Below are 23,438 nucleotides of genomic sequence, written 5' to 3' on the forward strand. Positions count from 1 at the left end.
ATCTTGGATAGAGACCCCACCGAGGGTTACAGGCGGGAATTGAAGATCATTTTAGATGAGGCCAAGACCTCTCATATCATTACAGCCGACGAATATGCCTTCTTATTTCCGGCACACCCACGTAAATCCACATTCTACAGCCTCCCCAAAGTCCATAAGGGGGTTCATCCCCTGAAGGGGAGACCGATAGTCTCTGGGGTGGATAATCTCAACCAGAATATGGGGATTTACATTGATCAGATATTGGCACCCTTTGTGACGGCTCTCCCCTCCCATGTCAGAGACACCACTGACCTCCTTAAACGTCTGGAGGGTCTGACATTGGAGGAGACATGCCTCCTATCCAGCATCGATGTGGAGGCATTATATTCCTCTATACCACATCGTTTAGGCCTCCTCGCTGTGGAGCATTTCCTTCGATCACGGGGATGTCAGTATCGCGCCCACAGCCAATTTGTCCTGCGCATTCTCGAATTCACCCTCACACTAAACTTTTTCTCCTTTGATGGCAAGACCTACCACCAGCTCAGGGGTACGGCGATGGGGAGCCCTTGTGCCCCATCGTACGCAAACCTATTCCTGGGCTGGTGGGAGGAGACTATGGTTTTTAGTGAGGGTGAAGCGTTGGACACCTTTGAAATTGGCTTGTGGGCGCGATACATCGATGACATCTTCATCCTCTGGAATGGAGATAAAGTGGGTTTTGAGGCCTTTGTACTGCATCTCAATCAAAACCAAATAGGGATGCATTTCACGAGCGAATCACACCCCACTAGTTTACCTTTTTTGGACATCAAAATTTCCAAAAACAATAGAGGTGAACTAGACACCACCATCTACAGGAAGGCCAGCTCCACGAATTCCCTCCTGAGATGGGAGAGTAATCACCCACTCCCACTCAGGAGTGGAATTCCTAGGGGCCAATATCTGCGACTCAGACGAAACTGCTCGGACAAACGTGATTTTATCAATCAAGCAGCAGATCTGAGAAGGAGATTCCAGATCAGGGGATAACCTGACCATGTCTTAAGGTCTGCATTTCAGACCGCCTTCACTCGACCAAGATCTTCCCTACTAACTCCTAATCAATCCCCAACCCCGCGACCAAAAGTGATGAGGATCATCAGTAACTATGATAGAGGGTCCAAACAGGTAAAGCGCATCATCCAACGTCATTGGGAGGTCCTTAAAATGGACCCAGACTTGCAGAATGTGCTGGGAGACCAGCCTCAGATCACCTACAGAAGGGGGCCTAATTTACGTGACAAACTGGTTCACAGCCACTTTGCACCTAGTCGCACCAAGTCCACCTGGCTACGGTCAAACATTGTGGGTTGTCACAAATGTGGGAATTGTATTGCGTGTAAACGCATACAGACCACAAAATCCTTTGTGAGTCACGTGACAGGCCAAATATACACCATCCCACACTTTATCAATTGTAAATCTCGAGGGGTTATCTATCATATCCAGTGTGAGTGTGGGATGGAGTATATAGGGAAAACAATACGCGAGTTTAGGAAGCGGATAGGAGAACATCTGGGGGATATCTCACATAAACGGGACACCCCACTATCCAAGCATGTACACACTGCACATAATGGTAGGGCATCCCTGGCGTTTCTGGGCATTGACCTGGTGAAGCCTCCCATTAGAGGGGGTGACTGGGATAAACATCTTCTCCAGCGTGAATCCCGCTGGATATTCTGCTTGAAAACTACCGCACCCCTGGGCCTTAATGAAAGGCTGGACTATGGGTGCTTCATATGAATGACATTGCTAATAGGAACCTAGACTACCCCTCTAGGTTTCGGTTATATGTCCAATTCCTTCAGCTAGCTCTTTGCAGCGCTTTCTAGTTCTACATGTATCCTGCAGGAAATATCAGTCTTTATCTTGCTGTGATTTTGTGTCACAGCGTCGCTATGGACGCTTCTATCAGGAGGCAGTCCATAGGGTTGCCGCTTTGTTGTTACCATCTCCAAGGCAACCGCATTCTCCCACGGCCTCCTCATGATTGTGATTGGCTGCCGCTATCACGTGGTGTCGGGCGCCGGGGTCTGACGTGCATTCGGCGCGGCGCATGCGCAAGACGTGCGTGGCGCATGCGCGTGACGTCAGACGCTGACGATCACAGGGCGGTCCATCCAGGAGAGGCGCGTGTGGGCTTTATTTAAACCCCACAAAGGTATGTATCAGTGTGGCAGGTAAACGTAGGAACCCCAGAACTAGTGGGACTTTACCTTTAGTGAGGATCACCATATCCCCACACACCAACGTGCAGAGGAACATCTATCACTCTGCTGCACGGCACTTCCACATCAGGAGTGCCTGCCCATCGGCTCTTAATCCTGCTGATAGAGTTATCTCTGGCATCTCTAACCGTGGGGATCATTCTTCGGGCTGTACCCACGGCTGTGTATGCTAAAGTACGGCACTTCAACACCAGGGGTGTCTGTCCATTGGCTCTCTATCTGGCTGATAGAGCCTCGTTTTGCATCTCTGACTGTATGGTCCACTTTACTGTGTACGTGCGGTCATTTATGCTATATGCCGGTTTTTCCCTTCTTTTTGTACCAACTTCCCCTGAGGAGTCGACACGACAGAAACGTGCCACGTCGGGAGGTTTGAAGATTCCGCAAAATTCTTTTCAACAGTGCTAGGGTTCAGGTCCATAACTAGGGACAGGTATCCAGACGGGGTCGCCCTTTTCAGGGCGAGTGCTCTGTGTAGACAGGCAGTAAGGGAGCAGTCCCCTTCCTACCAAATATATAGGGTGACATAGGGCACAGCACCATCACTCCCTCTGACTACACAGGCTCCATCTGGTCCGGGCATCACCTAAGCCTCAGCTGATCCTAGCCATCTTGTTGGTCGGGTAAGACTGCTTGCGTCTGTATAGGCGCAGCAGGCCCAATTTCCTTCTTTGCTTTACCAGCAGTGGGGTACCCTCATACGGACCCCTTTATATGTTTGTTCATGTGTCATGTTGTTGCATCCTTGGGTGTATAAATTTTATTGCATACTTTATAAAAGTTAAATTTTAATAAGGATATTTTCCCACACCTACGGTAGTGGGCCCTTTGTTACATCCCATCTCAATTAGATCAAGTGACGCACAAATCTGAATGTGCCTTTAAAAAAAAAAAAAAAAAAGCATTAAAGCAAGTGCTCTGCTGTGATTACATGTCGTGTAGACCTCTACTATGACCCGGTCATGTTATTCTTGTCTCGGTGTTGCTGTTCCCTCTAGTGCCAGAAGAGTGTATTGCACCTCCACAAGCAGCTGAGTTCACGGAATGAACCAAATGCATCTAGTTTTAGAGAAACATAATTCTTATAAAGGTTTTTTGTTCGTTTTTTTACTCTGAAGCATTTTGGTGATTATTTGTATTTTTACTGTGATTGGATGTCATGGTAAGCTGTCCTTTCTGTGGGGTAATTCACCATGTCTGGTCCTTATAGAGGTTTGAGCATTGACAAGAAGCCGGAACTGCAGAGGGTGCTGGAAAATCGGAGAAGAGACAAGATCATACAACAGAAGAGACAGGAGGAGGAGAGCAAGAAGATGCAGTCACCATTTGAACAAGAGTTATTAAAGAGACAGCAGAGGCTCGAGCAGGTAATTCTTCTCTATACAAATCATGAACATTTTGAAAGCATGAGAAGTATGCCTGATGAATATACATTACAGGGGTTCTCCGGAACTATTAGGGCTCATGCACATGGCTGTTGACATTTTGTGGCCCTGTGCATCCCGCACTTTGTGTGGGCCCTGTCGTAGAAATGCCTATTCTTGTCCACAAAAATGTAAATGCAGTCTAGCTATTGAGTTATTCAATAAAATGTACCTGAATAGCGCCACCTGCTGTTTGTGCTTTTCCTTATTTCTCTGTCCATCTCAGTGACATCACTGAGGTGGATGCACATGGTCAGGTCCAGCCTTAAATAGCCATCAGCTGTATCTACTGTTCGAAACGGAGACAGTTTACAGTTAGAAACTGTGTCTGCTGCAAAAAGGATACACCCCTGAGCTGTGATAGGCAGAGAGCTGCTGCATCAAGGACACACCCCTGAGCTGCTCTCTAAAAGAAAAGCTAGAAGAGCAACTGGAGCAATGAATGGGGAGATCTCTGGTTCCATGTCAGGTGCAGGGCTGGTTCTAGCTTTGTTAGAAAGATATTGTCATGTACTATATGATGCCCGTTTTTTCTTTTTTTACATTATTCACGGGAATACATTTTTATGTTTTGTTAATAACACAATGTGCAACTAAAATATTTATTTTTAGTATTTCCCTTTTCCATAACAGTTTTAGTTTGATTTATGGAATGCAGGACCTATATTGCTGGGGGCGGGGCTAGAAGCTGCAGTTCGGCTTTTGTGGCTTGTTTAAAAAAACAAATATATTTTTTTTTTATTTTACAAGACTTTTGGGGGACATTTTTAATTTTTTTTTTTTTCTTTTTTTACGATTTCTCCTGCAACTGCGGCTGACATTGCTGTCCCAGTTAAAGAAGGAATACAGCCTCCAGAGAGGTTGTACATCCTTGTACAGCCTCTCTGCAAAGCTGATCTGAGTCATGGAGCGCTGTGTGTAGAGCAATGGGAAGGCAGGGATGGTGAAAAACCTGCTGTCACGTCCGTGCAAATACCGTATTTTTCGCTTTATAAGACGTACTCCCCCCCCCCCCCCCCCCCCCCCCCTTCCCCGCCTCCAAAAAACTGGGGGGGAAATGGCCGTGCGTCTTATAAAGCGGATACTTCGCTGGCCGCTATGCTGCACAGCGCGGCCAGCGAAGTATCAGTGTGGAGGGAGGAGGCGGGGACACTCATGGCGGGGCCCGGTGCAGTGACTCTACTCTAATACACCGGGCCCCGCAACTGTTAAATACATTCAATCTGATCTATATCTAACTGCGCAGACCGGCATCTCCCTCTGTCATGCGCCGCCTGCCCCCAGCTCCCTCTGTCATGCGCCGCCTGCCCCCAGCTCCCTCTGTCATGCGCCGCCTGCCCCAGCTCCCTCTGTCATGCGCCGCCTGCCCCAGCTCCCTCTGTCATGCGCCGCCTGCCCCAGCTCCCTCTGTCATGCGCCGCCTGCCCCAGCTCCCTCTGTCATGGGCCGCCTGCCCCAGCTCCCTCTGTCATGCGCCGCCTGCCTGTTCATTCATAAAGTGAGATAAGCAGGCAGGCGCATGACCGAGGGAGCTGGGGCAGGCAGGCGCATGACCGAGGGAGCTGGGGCAGGCAGGCGCATGACCGAGGGAGCTGGAGCAGGCAGGCGCATGACCGAGGGAGCTGGGGCAGGCAGGCGCATGACCGAGGGAGCTGGGGCAGGCGGCGCATGACCGAGGGAGCTGCCGGTCTGCACCGTCTTAATGCTATACTTGCAGTACTACAGTAAGTACCGAACAGAGCGTATACATTTAGATGTAAATCGGATTGAATGTATTTAACAGGGCCCCGCCATGAGTGTCTCCACCTCCTCCCTCCACACTGATGCATCTGATGGGGGATCTGTAGATGACATAAGTGTCATCCACAGATCCCCCCCCCCCATCAGTGTCATCCACAGATCCCCCCCCCCCCCCATCAATGTCATCCACAGATCCCCCCCCATCAATGTCATCCACAGATCCCCCCCCCCATCAATGTCATCCACAGATCCCCCCCCCCCCATCAATGTCATCCACAGATCCCCCCCCCCATCAGTGTCATCCACAGATCCCCCCCCCCCCATCAGTGTCATCCACAGATCCCCCCCATCAGTGTCATCCACAGATCCCCCCCATCAGTGTCATCCACAGATCCCCCCCCATCAGTGTCATCCACAGATCCCCCCCCCCCATCAGTGTCATCCACAGATCCCCCCCCCCATCAGTGTCATCCACAGATCCCCCCCCCCCCCATCAGTGTCATCCACAGATCCCCCCCCCCATCAGTGTCATCCACAGATTCCCCCCCCATCAGTGTCATCCACAGATTCCCCCCCCATCAGTGTCATCCACAGATTCCCCCCCCATCAGTGTCATCCACAGATTCCCCCCCCATCAGTGTCATCCACAGATTCCCCCCCCATCAGTGTCATCCACAGATTCCCCCCCCATCAGTGTCATCCACAGATTCCCCCCCCATCAGTGTCATCCACAGATTCCCCCCCCATCAGTGTCATCCACAGATTCCCCCCCCATCAGTGTCATCCACAGATTCCCCCCCCATCAGTGTCATCCACAGATTCCCCCCCCATCAGTGTCATCCACAGATTCCCCCCCCATCAGTGTCATCCACAGATTCCCCCCCCATCAGTGTCATCCACAGATTCCCCCCCCATCAGTGTCATCCACAGATTCCCCCCCCATCAGTGTCATCCACAGATTCCCCCCCCATCAGTGTCATCCACAGATTCCCCCCCCATCAGTGTCATCCACAGATTCCCCCCCCATCAGTGTCATCCACAGATTCCCCCCCATCAGTGTCATCCACAGATTCCCCCCCCATCAGTGTCATCCACAGATTCCCCCCCCATCAGTGTCATCCACAGATTCCCCCCCCATCAGTGTCATCCACAGATTCCCCCCCCATCAGTGTCATCCACAGATTCCCCCCCCATCAGTGTCATCCACAGATTCCCCCCCCATCAGTGTCATCCACAGATTCCCCCCCCATCAGTGTCATCCACAGATTCCCCCCCCATCAGTGTCATCCACAGATTCCCCCCCCATCAGTGTCATCCACAGATTCCCCCCCCATCAGTGTCATCCACAGATTCCCCCCCCATCAGTGTCATCCACAGATTCCCCCCCCATCAGTGTCATCCACAGATTCCCCCCCCATCAGTGTCATCCACAGATTCCCCCCATCAGTGTCATCCACAGATCCCCCCCCCATCAGTGTCATCCACAGATCCCCCCCCCCCCCCCCATCAGTGTCATCCACAGATCCCCCCCCCCCCATCAGTGTCATCCACAGATCCCCCCCCCCCATCAGTGTCATCCACAGATCCCCCCCCCATCAGTGTCATCCACAGATCCCCCCCCATCAGTGTCATCCACAGATCACCCCCCCATAACAGTGCGTCATCCACAGATCACCCCCCCATAACAGTGCGTCATCCACAGATCACCCCCCCATAACAGTGCGTCATCCACAGATCACCGCCCCATAACAGTGCATCATCCACAGACCACCATTAGTTCAAAACCTACCAAAAGCACACCTTTTGGTTCAAAATATATATATTTTTTTCCTCCTCAAAAACCTAGGTGCGTCTTATCAGGTGCGTCTTATAAAGCGAAAAATACGGTATATATGTGCCGACTGACCAGATGTATAGTGTCTACGGTCCACTATATAGTGGTCGGCAGTATGCATCATCTTCAGTGTACCGTAGTGCACGTCTGTTCAGTTTAAAGCCTTTTTCACACATCAGTGTTTGGTCAGTGTTTTCCATCAGGGATTTTGAGCCAAAACCAGAAGTGGAGCCTCCACAGACATAAGGTATAAGGGAAAGATCTGCATCTGTTCTGTGTTTAGAGTTGCACCTGGTTTTGGCTCAAAATCACTGACCGAACACTGATGTGTGAATGAGGCATATTGCAGTAATGTTTGGATTCTACTTTGATTCATTTTTACTTGTGTTTTCTTGTAGCTGGAAAAGGAAGAAGAGGAACCTAAAGAAGAAAGCCATGCTCCCGAATTCATCAAAGTGAAGGAAAATCTCAGAAGAACGGCAACAACACCAAGCGATGAGCAAGTAGTGTAAAAAACAAATTGCCAAGCGGGAATGAAAGTTCCGTGTCAAGCCGGATTTGTCATGTCACCCGGACATCTTTCTACTTGACTGGCAGATTGTTTGTGGAAGGAACCCTCCAGTGTACGCCGTGCGATCGTGCTCTCAGAAGCCATGTTACACCCTGTATTTAGCCGCCACAGCGTTTAGTACATGATGCTTTGCCCTAACACCAACGGAAGTGTCCTCATACAACTGCACGTGGCTGTGGAGATTTGTGGCTGAGCTGCTGTGTTGCCCACGCTTTCCATATGATGCAACATTCAAGAGTTGTCAGGTTGTCAGCAGATAACCTATCCAGTGCATCTGTACGGTGACCCCGGAGGGGCCCGTGGGAGCGTACGGTTTATTAAGCTGTGTTTACCGCATACATGTTCTGCATGTTCAAAATTCTAAGAGTTGTCCTCTGCGTGTTGCACAGTTATCATAACTGCCACGTGAGGTGTCACATGACCAGCCATCAACGCTATTTGTGTTACCAGCCCGTGGTCCGGGCAGTATTACATTCCTATTTCCTTATGACTACAGTGCAGTATTACCTGCATCTAACAACGACAGGAACGCAGCGAGTTAGGGAACCAAGCGCACTCCTTGCTGATGACCAATGGAAGAATGAGAGTTGCAGTTTATCCCTTTGGCCACTAGAGAGAGCAGTGTGGTTGTCAGATATGGTTTTCCTTATCATTATGCAGATTTGGCGTCGGTGTCATTGACTGCGAAGTTGTTGAATTTGATCCTGAACGTACAGGGGAAGATATCTCAGGCATCGGCAAAGCCAGTATTCATCAAGCCTTAATGTATCAGCACAACCCCTCTCCATATATCCTATTAATGGTAAAACTAGTGCATGCAGGGGTTCCATATTAAAGGGGTTGTCCGAGATAATCCCAAAAATGGGACAAAGGCTTGGAATGTGTTAAAAACAAAATAAAATAGACCCTATATTCACCGGTTCAAGTCCTCTGCTCCAGCGCTGTTGCTGCGGTCCCATCCCCGCTCGGCTTTGTTTACATGGATGCATCGAAGGCGTGCTCGTGTACCCCATGCGGCTGCTGCAACCAGTCACTGGCCTCAGCAGTATACTGCACGAGATCGCTAAGGCTAGAGCATGGTTACCAACATTGCAGTTGGTAAATTCAGACATGCAAGCCCCAAACAAGAGGAACTGGCCTCTTATGGGTGAGGCTCACACAAAACCCACCCATTTTCAGCCTAGGATAGCCCAAATTTGACAGCACAGTCTCTGTATATTATGAACAGACCTTGAAAATTTTAGTGATTGGCTTCAGCAGTCACGTGGATTATACGGCCGTGTCACCACTACAGCCATGTTAGTAAAGCGGGGAGGACCGGAGCAGAGGGCAAAAAAACTGGATTGAACTGGTGAGGATATGGTATTTTGTTATTTTAACTCATTCTCGGCCTTTAACCCATTTTTTTATTTTATTACCCTTTAAAGTCAAGGGTGGACTGGTCATAGACCCTACAGGAAAACCTCCCGGTGGGACGATGCCCTGGAGACCGCCTGAGCCCTGCTTGCGGCCGGCCAGTGGCAGTTTTTGGGGGTTTTGTACTGTTGGGGCAGTATTTTGGATGCACTATGGTATTTGGCCTTGCTGGGGTGGTATATGGTATTGCTGGCCCCCACCCACTTCAGTTTTAATATTTATTTTTTTTTTCAGGGCCACTAAGTTCTCAGTCTGCCCCTGTTTAAAGCGGTGACGAGACAACCATGATATATCTTTTATTTTTATTTTTTTATTATTATTATTGCTTAAAAAAACATAATATATCATTAAAAGAAACTACACGGATTACACGTACCTTATTGCCATAATCTATCATTGCCCAATGAAGGGACATTTTCATTTTATAAGACCTGCATTAACAATGTTTGCTTGTTTCATCGGTGACTGATCCTTCCCCTTTAAGAACGTGGCCCAATCACAATATCACTTCCTCTGCATTCGGTAGAGCATATATTTATTTTGGCGTCCGTGCGATGCCGATTTATTTTTCTATATAGTCTTCTAATCTGAATAAATCAGTAGATGTGTAATATTTGCATACAGTATATTGAATACAGCACAGAGTATTTTTTTACATCTGAATTGGACCTTTACAATCTATAAACTTTTGCCCGGGCTAATTATAATGAAATAATATGTTGCACTTTATGCATTAGTAGGATTGGAACGAATAATCTACTTCAGGGCTATTATCACACCTGGGATGATGAGAGTAGTGGTGTCCATGATGAGAGTAGTGCTATTCCATAGATACGGCCCCTTTAGCTGCTTTTCTGACATATCTGTTTTAGTAAATGCTTGCATCTCCAATTAGATAACGATCCCAGAGAATCTTTTCTTATAACTCTGTGCTGTCCCTCAGTTATTCGTCCTGGAAAATGTATGATGAACTGCCAACAGAGCTTGGAAATGGGTCTGACACTGCAGGATTGAATGGCCCGAGTGTGTAGGGCCCCAGCGGAATGGGGACACCCAGTTGGCAATGTATTCATACATTTCCAGGAGGAATACAAGAGGAATGACACAACACAGAGTTCTAAGATATGATGCCTCAGGTAATTGTTTAAAGCTTCTTGTAAAGCTGTGCCTTGGGGTGCACCATATATGCTTTTATTTTATTTAAAAATTGCACATCTTGCCCTATTATGGTAGCAGTTTTAGCTCATATTGGCATTGCCTTCCCCTTTTGAAATATTGCAGGCGGGCACAGATGGCATATGGAGTCGTATAGATGATTGCCATGTAGAAGGAGGAGGCGGCAAGGTGGGAGACGAGAGCACTGTCTATATGCATGTGAGAGAGTGGGTGACCAGAAGACTCCGCTCTGCAACTTAAGGCTACTTTCACACTTGCGTTAGGAGCGGATCCGTCTGGTGTCTGCACAGACGGATCCGCTCCTATAATGCAAACGCTTGCATCCGTTCAGAACGGATCCGTTTGCATAACCATGAACAAAAAAAAATTTTTTATTTTTTTTTGTTCATGATGATGCAAACAGATCCGTTTTGACTTTACATTGAAAGTCAATGGGGGACGGATCAGTTTGAAAATTGAGCCATACTGTGTCATCTTCAAACGGATCCGTTTGCCTCCGCACGGCCAGGCGGACACCCGAACGCTGCAAGCTGCGTTCAGGTGTCCGCCTGCTGAGCGGAGGACAAACGGTGCCAGACTGATGCATTCTGAGCGGATCCGCATCCACTCAGAATGCATTAGGGCTGGACCGATCCGTTCGGGGCCACTTGTGAGAGCCTTCAAACGGAGCTCACAAGCGGAGCCCCGAACGCTAGTGTGAAAGTAGCCTAAAAATGTCTGACATGGGTTGATTGCCCCCAGTTACTGTACAGTAGGAAGAGCAGCTCTGGAGGCCAAACTGCTTCTCTAACTAATTAAGTATTGTGCAGGGAACATGAATAGTCATGAGCAGGCTGTGGTATATGAAATGTTGTTGTTATTTATGGATCTTAAAGGGAAGATGACACAATTTTGTCAAATATTCTTTTAGAAGAAAACTTTCAATGTATTCTTTATTATAATTAAGATAATTGTGTGCATAAGCTAATAGCGCTGGAGCATTTATAATAGTGGTCACCTTGTTCAGGGATTGCAAATATCCTATAATTGTAATGTTACCTAATATAGAAGGGTCCTCAAGACTATTCTCAGCCAGGCTGAAGAGAGTCTTAAAAAAAAGTGTCTCTCACTGAGGATCCATTGATTTCAATGGGCACAGTGTAACGCTTAAAGGGCATCTGTCAGCAGATTTGTCCCTATGACACTGGCTGACCTGTTACCTGTGCGCTCGGCAGCTGAAGACATCTGTGTTGGTTGTTTTAATATATGCAAATGAGCCTCTAGGAGCAACGGGGGCGTTACCATTACACCTCTGCTGCACCCTCTGAACTTTTAATTAAAGGGCTAGGCGTAATGATGTTTTCGCTGCCTGGTCCTGTCAATCAAAGTGGAGAGGGCACAGAAGTTGCAGAGAGAGCAGAGCTTCTAGGTGTAATGGAAACCCCCCCATTCCTCCTAGAGGTGCATTTACGTATTTTAAAACCTCATTTTGCTCAGCAATGCGGATACATAGGAACACGGGACCGACACAGATGTCTTCAGCTGCCGAGCACACATGTAACAGGTCAGCCGGTGTCATGGGTACAGATCTGCTGACTGATCACTTACTGCCGGATTCCCCTACAGACAGTATTACAGCTGACTGCAGGGGGTCCTATCGGTGGAATAATATGGTGGCCAAGGAAAATGTTTGGCAACAAAAACTCACTTCAAGTAGCTGAGCCCAGTTCCCGTCTAATACCACCTTCTATAATTCTGAGGCCTCATTCACACATATGGTCCGTGAAAACCCGTCCTGCTGAGTGCGCTGCGCCATTGGTTGCTATGCGCTTCATGCTGCTGCAGCTGTACAGTAATGCATTCGTATGGTCAATACGAAGTGCACGGCGTCATAGCAACCAGTGACACCGAACACTCTGCAGGACGGGTTTTCACAGAAATGAGGCCTTAGGGTGGGTTCGCACTAGCGTTATGCCAGACGGAATCCAAAACGGAAACCTTTTAAGAGGCATTCCGTTTTGCTCCGTCCTAATAGAAGGCTATGGGCAAGCATAACGGATCCGCCTGGTTTCCTGTCGTCAGGACTTTGTTTCCGTCCTGCATAATGGAAACCAGACGGATCCGTTATGTTGCCCATAGACTTCTATTAGGATGGAGCAAAACGGAAATCCTCCCAAAGTTTTCCGTTTTGCATTCCGCCTGGCCATTCCGTTATAAACTGAACCTATAACGGAATGGCATAACGCTAGTGCGAACCCCCCTTTACCTGTACCAAGATGACATAAAGAAATGACTGGGCTGCCTAGGATTAGGGGGGATTCGTCACCCTGCTTATGCCAGTTTCCTGGTGTACAAAAATTGCTATTTTTTGGGTAAGCCACATTTTTGCATTTTGTTGAGATTTTCTCTATGCTCTCGCTTCACGGTGGGTGGGGCTTCGCCGAGGGGGTGGAGTCTCCACTGCTTAAGATATCTACTGTCAGATATGCCAGAAACTGCAATATTATTATTATTATTATTATTATATTCCAATCCTGATGATCTTACTGGGCGCTGCCTTGATGGAAATCTCTTATTTTTTACTTTGGTTTTCATTCCTGTTTTCTTATAAACCAGCCTAACGATCTTGTGACCCTTTACCTCATTATCATTGGAAGTATATGTTTAGTTGCTTCTTTATGTTACTATGGTATTACCTCCGGTACGCTTTTATTAGTAGTATTATTATTGGTAGGTGGTGAGGATGAGGATTTTAGGTTGACCATGTTGTGACTGTGGCGCAGGTTTGATTCGATAATCATTCAGTATTTCGGTATCGGTTGCGTTAAGCAGCGTTTGTGCTTCTGTGTTTTTTATATTATTTAGTTGATAGAAGTCACTCGCACATCAAGCTCAACCTCTTTGTAGCCAATTTATCCTCAGAAGGTGAAACTTTCCTTCCCTATCCTACAAAATTAATCAAATAATTTCCGTGGATACATTACTTAGATCCCTTAATACCGTAATAATACTTAGTTATACAGGAGGTCACAACATTGTACTGTACGTTCACCTTTCATGGCCATTTTACAGTTCTGTCTCATTAAACAGGGTTGTCTGACCCCCCCATAGTGAAAGTGCTCAGCCTGAGGGCCCATTCACACGACTGTATATTCGAGTCCGCATCCATTCTGCAATTTTGCGGAATGGATGTGGACCCGTTAATTTCAATCGTGCCGCAAAAGATGTGGACAGCAGCTGTCCACATCCGTACTTCCTTCTGTGGCCCTGCAAAAAAGATGAACATGTCCTATTCCTGTCTGCAATTGCGGACAAGAATAGGCATTTCTATCATAGGGATGGCCGTTCCCCGGAATGCACATGGCCGGTATCCGTGTTTTGCGGATCCGCAATTTGCAGACTGCAAAAATGTGTACGCTCGTCTGAATGAGCCCTGAAATTAAAGGGGTTCTGTTATCAGAGACACCGCAATAACACCGTCTCACCTGAGACCTGTGTGCTTGACAGTTGAACATCAGGGGCTTGGTCCCATTTTCCTTGGTGCCCACTTTCTTGAGAAAATTTATGTTTTTCATAATATGCAAATGAGCCCCTAGGAGCAACCTAGGGTGGTGCCGTTGCACCTTTTTGCTCCACTCACTTCTCTTCATTTTCCCCCTTACTGACTGACAGGGCCAGGCAGTAAAGATATAACCATACCTGACCGTGAAATCTTGCAGGAGCTCGTTCAGCGCATGTGCTGTACAGGGATGGAGACGTAGTGAAGACGTGCTCATGCCTGGTTCTGAAGTCTCGGGGGAGCTCGTTCAGCACATGCGCTGTACAGGGTTGGCGTCGCAGTGAAGATATACTCATGCCTGGTTCTGAAGTCTAGGGGGAGCTCGTTCAGCACATGCGCTGTACAGGGATGGAGACGTAGTGAAGACGTGCTCATGCCTGGTTCTGAAGTCTCGTGGGAGCTCGTTCAGCACATGCGCTGTACAGGGTTGGCGTCACAGTGAAGATATGCTCATGCCTGGTTCTGAAGTCTAGGGGGAGCTTGTGCAGCAAATGCGCTGTACAGCGGTGGAGGAACAGTGAAGACGTACTCGCGCCTGGCCCTGAGGTATTGTGGGAGGTCATCCAGCCCAGGCTGTACAGGAATAGAGCGCCTCCATCCCTGTAAGGCCTCTATCACACGTTTACGGAACCATTCATTTCAATGGTTCCGCAAAAAAAAAAAAAAACTGAATGCATTCAGTTTCTGTATTTCCATTTCCATTCAAAGATAGAACTGTCACGATCAGTGTGGGGGGAAAAACTCCACACTAAACACAGGAGGAAAGGGGAACAGTAACTGGGCCTGGAAACTAGGGAGGGAACAGGTCACCTCCTAAACAACCCTAATCCGGGCCCTAACTACCTATCAATATGAATAGACCTTGAAGGTAGGAATATTCATATGCAGGATACCTAGGCCCTTATATCCCTACAAGGCCCTGTAATAAGGTTAGGACCAGAGACAACCCATTCCTCCCCAGATGGACGAATGGAAGTCTGTCACAGGCCCAGATACAAACAGGGAATATAACAAACACAAAACAATAAGAAACGACAAGACTTATCTGAAAGTAGAAAACTGGCAACTCCAGAAGCACCACAGATTACAACTGACCAGCTAGTTAGAAGGCAGGAAGAAAATCTATAAACCGCACCTCCAAGAGTGAGAAGCAGCTACTTATGGGAAAAGTAAATTACAAGCAACACCTGAAGCAAGGGGAGTGGCATTCACCAAAACACACTTGTCAATTTAACCCACGAGTTGCCAGTCTCTCCGATCTCCTGGTACCTGCCACGGGAACGTCCTATTATTGGCCGCAAATCATGTTGCGTGGCTCAACTCAAGTCAATGGGTCCGCCAAAAAAACTGAATGCATCCGTATGTCTTCCGTATCCGTTCCATTTTTGCGGAACCATGTATTGAAAATTTTATGTCCAGCCCAATTTTTCTATGTAATCACTGTATACGCCATACTTCCATTTCTGTTTGCGATCCGCAAAAAAAAAAAACGGAACGGAATCAGAAACACTACTGAAACGAAAAATGGATCAGTTTAAAACAGACCGCAAACACTGAAAAAGCCATACGATCGTGTGAAAGAGGCCTAAAGCGCGTGCACTTAACGAGCTCCAGCGAAACTTCAGGGCCAGGAGTGCATACGTCAGACTTGTGTACTTCTTCTCTGCCTTGCCCTGTCACTGAGTGATGGGGCATGAATGGCAGTGAGCAGAACATCTGGGAGTTCAGAGATGCAACGGCACCACCCTCGTTGCTCCCAGAGGCTCATTTGCATATTATAAAATATCAATTTTCTCAAGAATGCGGGCACCTGGGAAGATGGGACAAAGCCCATGATGTTCAACTGTCAAATGCAGATGTCCCAGATGAGACAGTTTTGTGGGTCCCTTGTGACGTCATCGCATGATCTGTCCCTTTGTGGCATGGGACCACTGAGGTCAGTGAATGGCTGCCACTTCTGCTCCGCAGAGAAATAGATGCAGTGTGGGATGGGATCCTCGGCGCTGGGACAGAGTGTTGGTGAATAGGTAAGGGGCGGGCTGAGCACTTTTGGGGGTTGGACAACCCCTTGAAGGGTTAATTAATTTGCAGATTAATTCCTATCATAGGACAGTCCAGACCAGCATTCAGATTTCTGGAGACTCCAGAGCTGAAATCTCCAGGTTTCCTTTGCTACTCAAAGCTTACTCTTGTGATTTGCATCTGGGACATGTAGTCCAATCCAGGTTGTAACACAGGCTGTATGCCCAGTGCAGTAGACTTAACGCACTGGATCACGTTTTTACGTCTGGAGTAAAACCAATGACTAATATGTTGTATGTTCAGGTACTTTATATGCCTTTTATTTGTACATAGTGTTTACAGTAAAGAGGACCTGTCTCCACTCCTGACGTGTCTTAGTGACCCCATAAAATAAGAAATCCGAGTAATCTTTTATTAGAAGTCTGTATTGGTTCCTCTGTTGTTCCTACTGGAAATGTATGTTACCATTCCCCTTATCGATTGAGTATGTCCAATCAATGCCCTGCTGAAAAGAGGGAATGGTGACGCCCAGCTGTCAGGAGAGCCGACAAGTCGTCGTTGAGGGCTCGCCACCTTAAAATCGTATTTGATCTGCACTTTTTTAGGCAACATAATTGTATTTTTGTGTAAATTCACCTATGTTTGCCTTTCACAGGACTACTGAGAATATTTCAAGAATCTAAGCGTGATTTATTACGATTCACTTTAGGTAATATATGTATGTCCCTTAAGTGTTGGAACTGCTGGGAGCTTCCTCTCTGTACATGTGGAAGAATTTCTACTCTTACCATATAACAAAAGAAGTTATTAAAGGGTTCGCAAAAGCCACTGAACTACGGACACCTTTGAGGGCAGTTTTTTTTTTTTTCTTTCATCTTTGCATTCTACTCATTTTGGGATAAAACACATTTTTCTATTTTTTTTTTAGTATTATAAACGTTTAACAGTTTTTCCAACTTTCACTGCATTTGCAGACTGTTGCTTCCCCTTCTCGTTAAAGCCTTCAGAAAGCTGCTGTGACGGCCCGACGTGTAGCGCATATCTGTCCTTTCCTGACAGCTCATAAACACTCATCATTTTAATAAGGATTTAGGTTACTTTCACACTAGCGTTATTCTTTTCCGGTATTGAAATCAGTTTTGTCCTAATGCATTCTGAATGGAAAGCAATCCGTTCAGTATGCATCAGGATGTCTTCCGTTCCGTCCCTTGCACGGTATTTGACCGGACAAAATACCGCAGCATGCTGCGGTATTTTTTTCCGGCCCAAATCCCGGAACAATGCCGCACTTGCTGGATCCGGCATTCATTTCCATAGAGATGTATTAATGCCAGATCCAGTTCCAAGTGTTCTGGAAATTGCCGTGTCGCCGGATAAGGTTTTCCGGTCTGCGCCTCCGCCAGGATATAGGAGGAGCTAGTTTCACTTTTGATCTTTGAAAAAATGTTAATACCGGATCCGTTATTCCAGATGATAACGGATGAGACGGATTCGGTATATCACTGGATCCGGAAAAAAAGGATATCCGTTAGCATATAGTTTGCCGGATCCGGCATGCAGTTCCAGCAACGGAACCTAGTTCAGGCCTAGTTCACACGATCGTATGGCTTTTATAGTTTTTCACGGATCCGTTGTTCCGTTTTTGAGTTCCGTTGTGTTTCCTTTCCGTTTTTCTGTTCAGTTTTTCCGTATGCCATGTACAGTATACAGTAATTACATAGAAAAAATTGGGCTGGGCAAAACATTTTCAATAGATGGTTCAGCAAAAACAGAATGGATACGGATGCATTTCCGTATGTGTTCAGTTTTTTTTTGCGGACCCATTGACTTGAATGGAGCCACGGAACGTGATTTGCGGCCAAATATAGGACATGTTCTATCTTTCAACGGAACGGAAATACGGAAACTGAATGCTTACGGAACACATTCCGTTTTTAATGCAGAACCATTGAAATGAATGGTTCCGTATAAAATGGCCCGTACACTCGCAAAAAAACAGATCGTGTGAACTAGGCCTTAGCTTATGAGTGATAATAGTGATAAGGAGCTGTCAGGAGTTCAGAGATGAGGCCTACAGAGCAGCTCTCTGATGGATTCACCGAGAGGGAAGAAGCAAGACTCTGCAGATGCAATGAAAGTGAAAATTGCAGAAGAAAAACTGTTGAAATTCTTAATAAAAACCAATTGAAAATTTTTTTTTTTTTTTTAGCCCAAAATAAGTAGAACACAATGATAAAAAAAAACTGCCCCACCCATAGGTGTCCATCGTCTTTAAAGGGGGAGTCCCAAAAGTTACATTTCAGAACGCACTGCAGATCCATTGCTCTCTAAGGTTCTGACAGAGTCAATGCTGTGCTTTGCTTGTCTTCGGCAGTCCCACAGAGATCAATAGGGCAGCAGCGCACTGCTCGGCCACCCCTCCGGGGACACAGGACCTCCATTCTCGTGGTCTGTGGGGGTCCAAGGTGTTGCACACTTACCGATCAAGCACTTATCGCCTATCCTATGGATAGGTGATACATATAAGTCTTGGGACGACTGTAAGGAACTTCCTCGTCAGAAGTGTCCTCCTCTAGAAGTAAGCTTATTGCCACAGGTCCAGCTGCTGAAACCCCCCGGTGATCTGCTGATGATATCCTGAGGGACAGTCCTGCACTAGACCTCAGTGAAGTATTACATGGTCCATATTCTAATGATGGAGGGTCATTTGGTCACCAGCTGCCACTGTATCATTCATCATGCCGAGTGACACAAATTGGGGGAGGGCCGTATTCATAAATATAGTGAGACCCTATATCACAAATGCGGTCCTAACACAGGAGGGTCTGACACATGCCCCCATCCCATTTTCATCTCTTGTAGAAGAAAAGTGGCCAGTAGGGCCTGTTAAAGGGATTAGAAAAAAATGTCTAGTTTTTTCCCAAAACCAGCGCCACTCTTGACCTTTTGGTTGTATTCGATAATAAAGTCTCACCCACTTCAACAGGGAAGAGTATTAGTGCTTGATACAACCTATGGTCAAGAGTGGCCCATTTTCTGCTGTAGACTTTAGGTAACTTTTTTAAATTTATCCTGGACATTCCCTTTAATTCTATTCCCTTTTAGGGATGGGCACCATGACCCACTGCCCAGTTACCAGTTTTATTTTTTATTCTACAGGGAAAGACCCTACCTTGTAAAGGCCTCAGGGGGTCATGTACCAGCTGCAAGGGCTTTCTGTTTGCTACAAACAATAATTTTTTTTTTTACTGCAGATTCACGTCAGCTATGGTCAACCGTATGCACTATTCTAACGGCAAATGACTTCAAGTGGGTGTAAAAGTATAGAAAGACATCATGACTGCTATCTGTGAGAAACAGCGCTCCAACTGCCCATGGGTGGTACTGCAGCTCAGCTTCACTAAAGTGAATGGAGCCAAGCGGCAATACCACACACAACCTGCGTGGCGCTGTTTTTGAAAGAAAGCAGCTATGTTTTTCTAATACACTAACCCATTTCTGCTTTGACCAATTGGGGAAGAGTCTCTGACGCTTATTTTTTTAATTTTTTATTATGCAATAAAACATAGGGTTATTATTGCTATTGTTCTGGTGGGGGTGGCTACAGGTGACTTCTTCATATACAATATTTTACAAATGAGTCCCAAAAATCCTTATAACACCATGAAAGCAAAATGAAATTGTCCACCTGGTGGCTTCTGAAAAAAAAAGCCAGCCTAGTATTAACTATGCTTTTTGAATTTTAGTTTTTTTTGTCACTAATGGCACAATCACTAATATTAAATATATTTTTATCACTTTTTGGCTGATTGTTTAAAAATAAGCATTTTATGTCCGCCCCTTAATATGAATAGACCGCTTCTTATGCTGTATGTTCTAGTGTACCTGCCGCCTGTACACATTACCGGCAGCCGTTTTGCGGGATGGACGACTGTTCTTTGGAAATGTTCTGCCGATTCACTGAAAGCTAGCGGTGTACCAGTGCAGCTGTTTATTGAAAGTCCCGCCCACAAAATGGCTGCCTTCGTTTTGTGTAAGCGGCAGAACACGCCAACAGAGGCTCACCATGCATTTCGTACTGTGCTTTGAGCCCCCGGGATGAAAGTTGGAGTACGGTCAATCAATTATTATGGACGTTTGTTAAGGCAGGTAAAATGAATGTTGTATATATTTTTTATTGAGCGTTTTTCTGCTTTAACTTGTGAATTGTTACCAGAAATACTTCTCATGACTGTAATAAAAATCTAATTATCACAAGCAGGTGTGCATTTATGTTTTTGTTATTTCATTAGGGCTTAAAGGGGCTGTCCTCTCCTTCAAATGGGCTGTCCTCTTCTTTCTCAATATCTGATGGGCAGAGGTCCCACACCCCGCATCGCTGACGATCGGCTGTTTCAGTGCAGCTCCAGTACCGGATCTACTCCGTATGCCTTCCGTTTTACGTATTTCCGTTTTTCTGTTCCATTCAAAGATAGAACATGTCCTATTATTGTCCGCATAACTGACAAGGATAGGACTGTTCTATTAGGGGCCAGCTGTTCCGTTCCGCAAAAAAACTGAATACACGCGGACCGCAAAATACTGAAAAAGCCATACGGTCGTGTGCAAGAGGCCTTTAAAGGGGTTGTCTGACTTCAGCAAATGACATTTAGGCCTCATGCACACGACCGTTGTTGTGTTCCGTTCCGCAAAATGGGGTTCCGTTGTTCCGTGATTTGTTTCCGTGTGTCTTCCTTTATTTTTGGAGGATCACCAGACATAAAGGAAAGTAAAAAAAAATCTAAGTCAAGTTTGCCATGCAAATGATAGGGAAAAAAAGGACGCGGATGACAATCTTGTGTGCCTCCGCGTTTTTTTACGGTCCCATTGACTTGAATAGGTCCGCGAACTGTTTTCCGTGAAAAAAATAGGACAGGTTATATTTTTTTGACGGACTGGAACCACTGATTACGGACGCAAATGACAAACGGTGCATTAGCCGAGTTTTCAACGGACCCATTGAAAGTCAATGGGTCCGCAGAAAATCACGAAAAACGGAACAACTGACACGGAATAAAACAACGGTCGTGTGCATGAGGCCTTATCATGTAGAGAAAGTTAATACAAGGCACTTACTAATGTATTGTGATTGTCCATATTGCCTCCTTTGCTGGCTTGATTCCTTTTTCCATCGCATTATACACTGCTCGTTTCCAGGGCTTACGACCACCCTGCAATCCAGCATCAGTGGTCATGCTTGCATACTTGAAAACACACTGGCCTATCTATGCTGCAGCGGTGGCCATAACCCCTGGAAACGAGCAGTTTATAATGTGATGGAAAAATGACTCCAGCCAGTAAAGGAAGCAATATGGACAATCACAATACATTAGTAAGTGCCTTGCATTTACTTTCTCTACATGATAAATGCCACTTGCTGAAGTGAGACAACCCCTTTAAATAAAATAGATTACCTGCTCCATACATATTTATTATCTTTCTCCGTACCCCTAGACTCCTATAGCGATCAGAAGGTTAGAGATCTTTGAAGTCTAGAAATTGGTTGAGAAGCATTTTGTAGAGTTATCTCTTCTTTAGGCCTCATGTAGACGACCGTGCGCCAGCCTTGCCCTTGCTGCGGACCGACAATTGTGGTCCGCAATGCACGGGTACTGACTGTGTGGACGCAGACCCATTAACTTGAATCTGCATCTGACAGTCCGCACCTCAAGGAGTAGTGCATGCGGTGTGGAGGCACGGACAGAAAACCACGGAAGCACTCCATAGTGCTTCTGTGCCTCCGTTCCTCACCTTACCTTACGGATTGCGGACCTATTCAATTGAATGGGTCCATCTCCATAATGCCCGTGTATTGCAGACCTGCTGTTTGCCAACAACGGCCCCGTGCATAGAGCTTTAGAAGAAAATGTACCAATTAAAAAAAAATAATAATCCTCCCGAGTGCCACAAAACTGTGCGTCTTATTCCCCTACTGACCCTTCCATACAGAGGGTCATTCTTTTGGGTTTATTCTTTTCAGTTAATTTCTTTTTAATTTCTTTTATTGAGTTATTGCTATGCGAGTGAAGGTATCACCTACAGGGTAAAGCGAGGCCAAGACAACAATGGCCCGTCTTGGACAGAACTAGGGTATTCTCCTTCTACTAAGAGTCAGGCGCCACTGTACAATGAAATCCTTCAAAATTACAATATTCAATTACATTCCGCAAGTAGGAACATGAGATGAAAGTCTCCACTTTTAATTAGTCAGACTCTGCCCTGAATATTGCTGAGTATAGAATATCTATAGCCAGCTCGGTAAACGACTGTATATAATGTAAATCTATTAAAGGCCATTTATTCTCTAGGTGTGAGAATCACTATGGAAAATCAATTGTGTCTATGAAATAAGTTGGAATGGGGCGGTGGTAGAGGAGGCACATTGACGCTCCATTAAACTCTATGAAGGTGAATTAACCCCTTATGGACTGGGTTCATTTTCACCTTAAGGACCCGGCCATTTTTTTGCAAATCTGACCAGTGTCACTTTAAGTGGTGATAACTTTAAAACGCTTTGACTTTTCCAGGCCATTCTGAGATAGTTTTTTCGTCACATATTGTACTTCATGACACTGGTAAAATGGAGTCAAAAAAAATCTTTTTTATTCATAAAAAAAATACCAAATTTGCCAAAAAGTTTCAATTTCTCTACTTCTATAATACATAGTAATACCTACAAAAATAGTTATTACTTTACATTCCCCATATGTCTACTTCATGTTTGGATCATTTTGGGAATGACATTTTATTTTTTGGGGATGTTACAATGCTTAGAAGTTTAGAAGCAAATCTCACTTTGCGAGGCTTACATAATAGAAACCACCCAAAAATGACCCCATTCTAGAAACTACACCCCTCAAGGTATTCAAAACTGATTTTACAAACTTTAGGTGTTCCACAAGAATTAATGGAAAATAGATACAATTTCAAAATTTCACTTTTTTGGCAGATTTTCCATTTTAATAATTTTTTTACAGTTAGCCAAACAAAACTCAATATTTATGGCCCTGATTCTGTAGTTTACAGAAACACCCCATATGTGGTCGTAAACTGCTGTACGGGCACACGGCAGGGCGCAGAAGGAAAGGAATGCCATACGGTTTTTGGAAAGCAGATTTTGCTGGACTGGTTTTTTGACACCATGTCCCATTTGAAGCCCCCCTGATGCACCCCTAGAGTAGAAACTCCAAAAAAGTGACCCCATTTTAGAAACTACGGGATAGGGTGGCAGTTTTGTTGGTACTAGTTTAGGGTACATATGATTTTTGGTTGCTCTATATTACACTTTTTGTGAGGCAAGGTAACAAGAAATAGCTGTTTTGGCACCGTTTTTATTTTTTGTTATTTACAACATTCATCTGACAGGTTAGATCATGTGGTATTTTTATAGACCAGGTTGTCACGGACGCGGCAATACCTAATA

The 23,438-nt window shown here is 45.8% G+C and overlaps 1 protein-coding gene across 2 annotated transcripts in view; it reads left to right on the top strand.

Annotated features, from left to right (window-relative positions):
• The window catches only part of FAM107A (family with sequence similarity 107 member A), a 162,897-nt gene extending 152,247 nt beyond the window's left edge, over positions 1–10,650 (top strand). For both annotated transcript variants that reach the window (XM_040408331.1, XM_040408332.1), the window contains 2 exons: positions 3,466–3,622; positions 7,652–10,650. In XM_040408331.1, the coding sequence (XP_040264265.1) occupies positions 3,466–3,622; positions 7,652–7,765 (271 nt within the window). In that variant the 3' untranslated portion in view covers positions 7,766–10,650. The remainder of the gene's footprint in view (positions 1–3,465; positions 3,623–7,651) is intronic.
• Positions 10,651–23,438: the final 12,788 nt, after the last annotated feature.

Source organism: Bufo bufo, chromosome 9 (genome assembly GCF_905171765.1).
Source record: "Bufo bufo chromosome 9, aBufBuf1.1, whole genome shotgun sequence".
Lineage (NCBI taxonomy): Eukaryota > Metazoa > Chordata > Amphibia > Anura > Bufonidae > Bufo > Bufo bufo.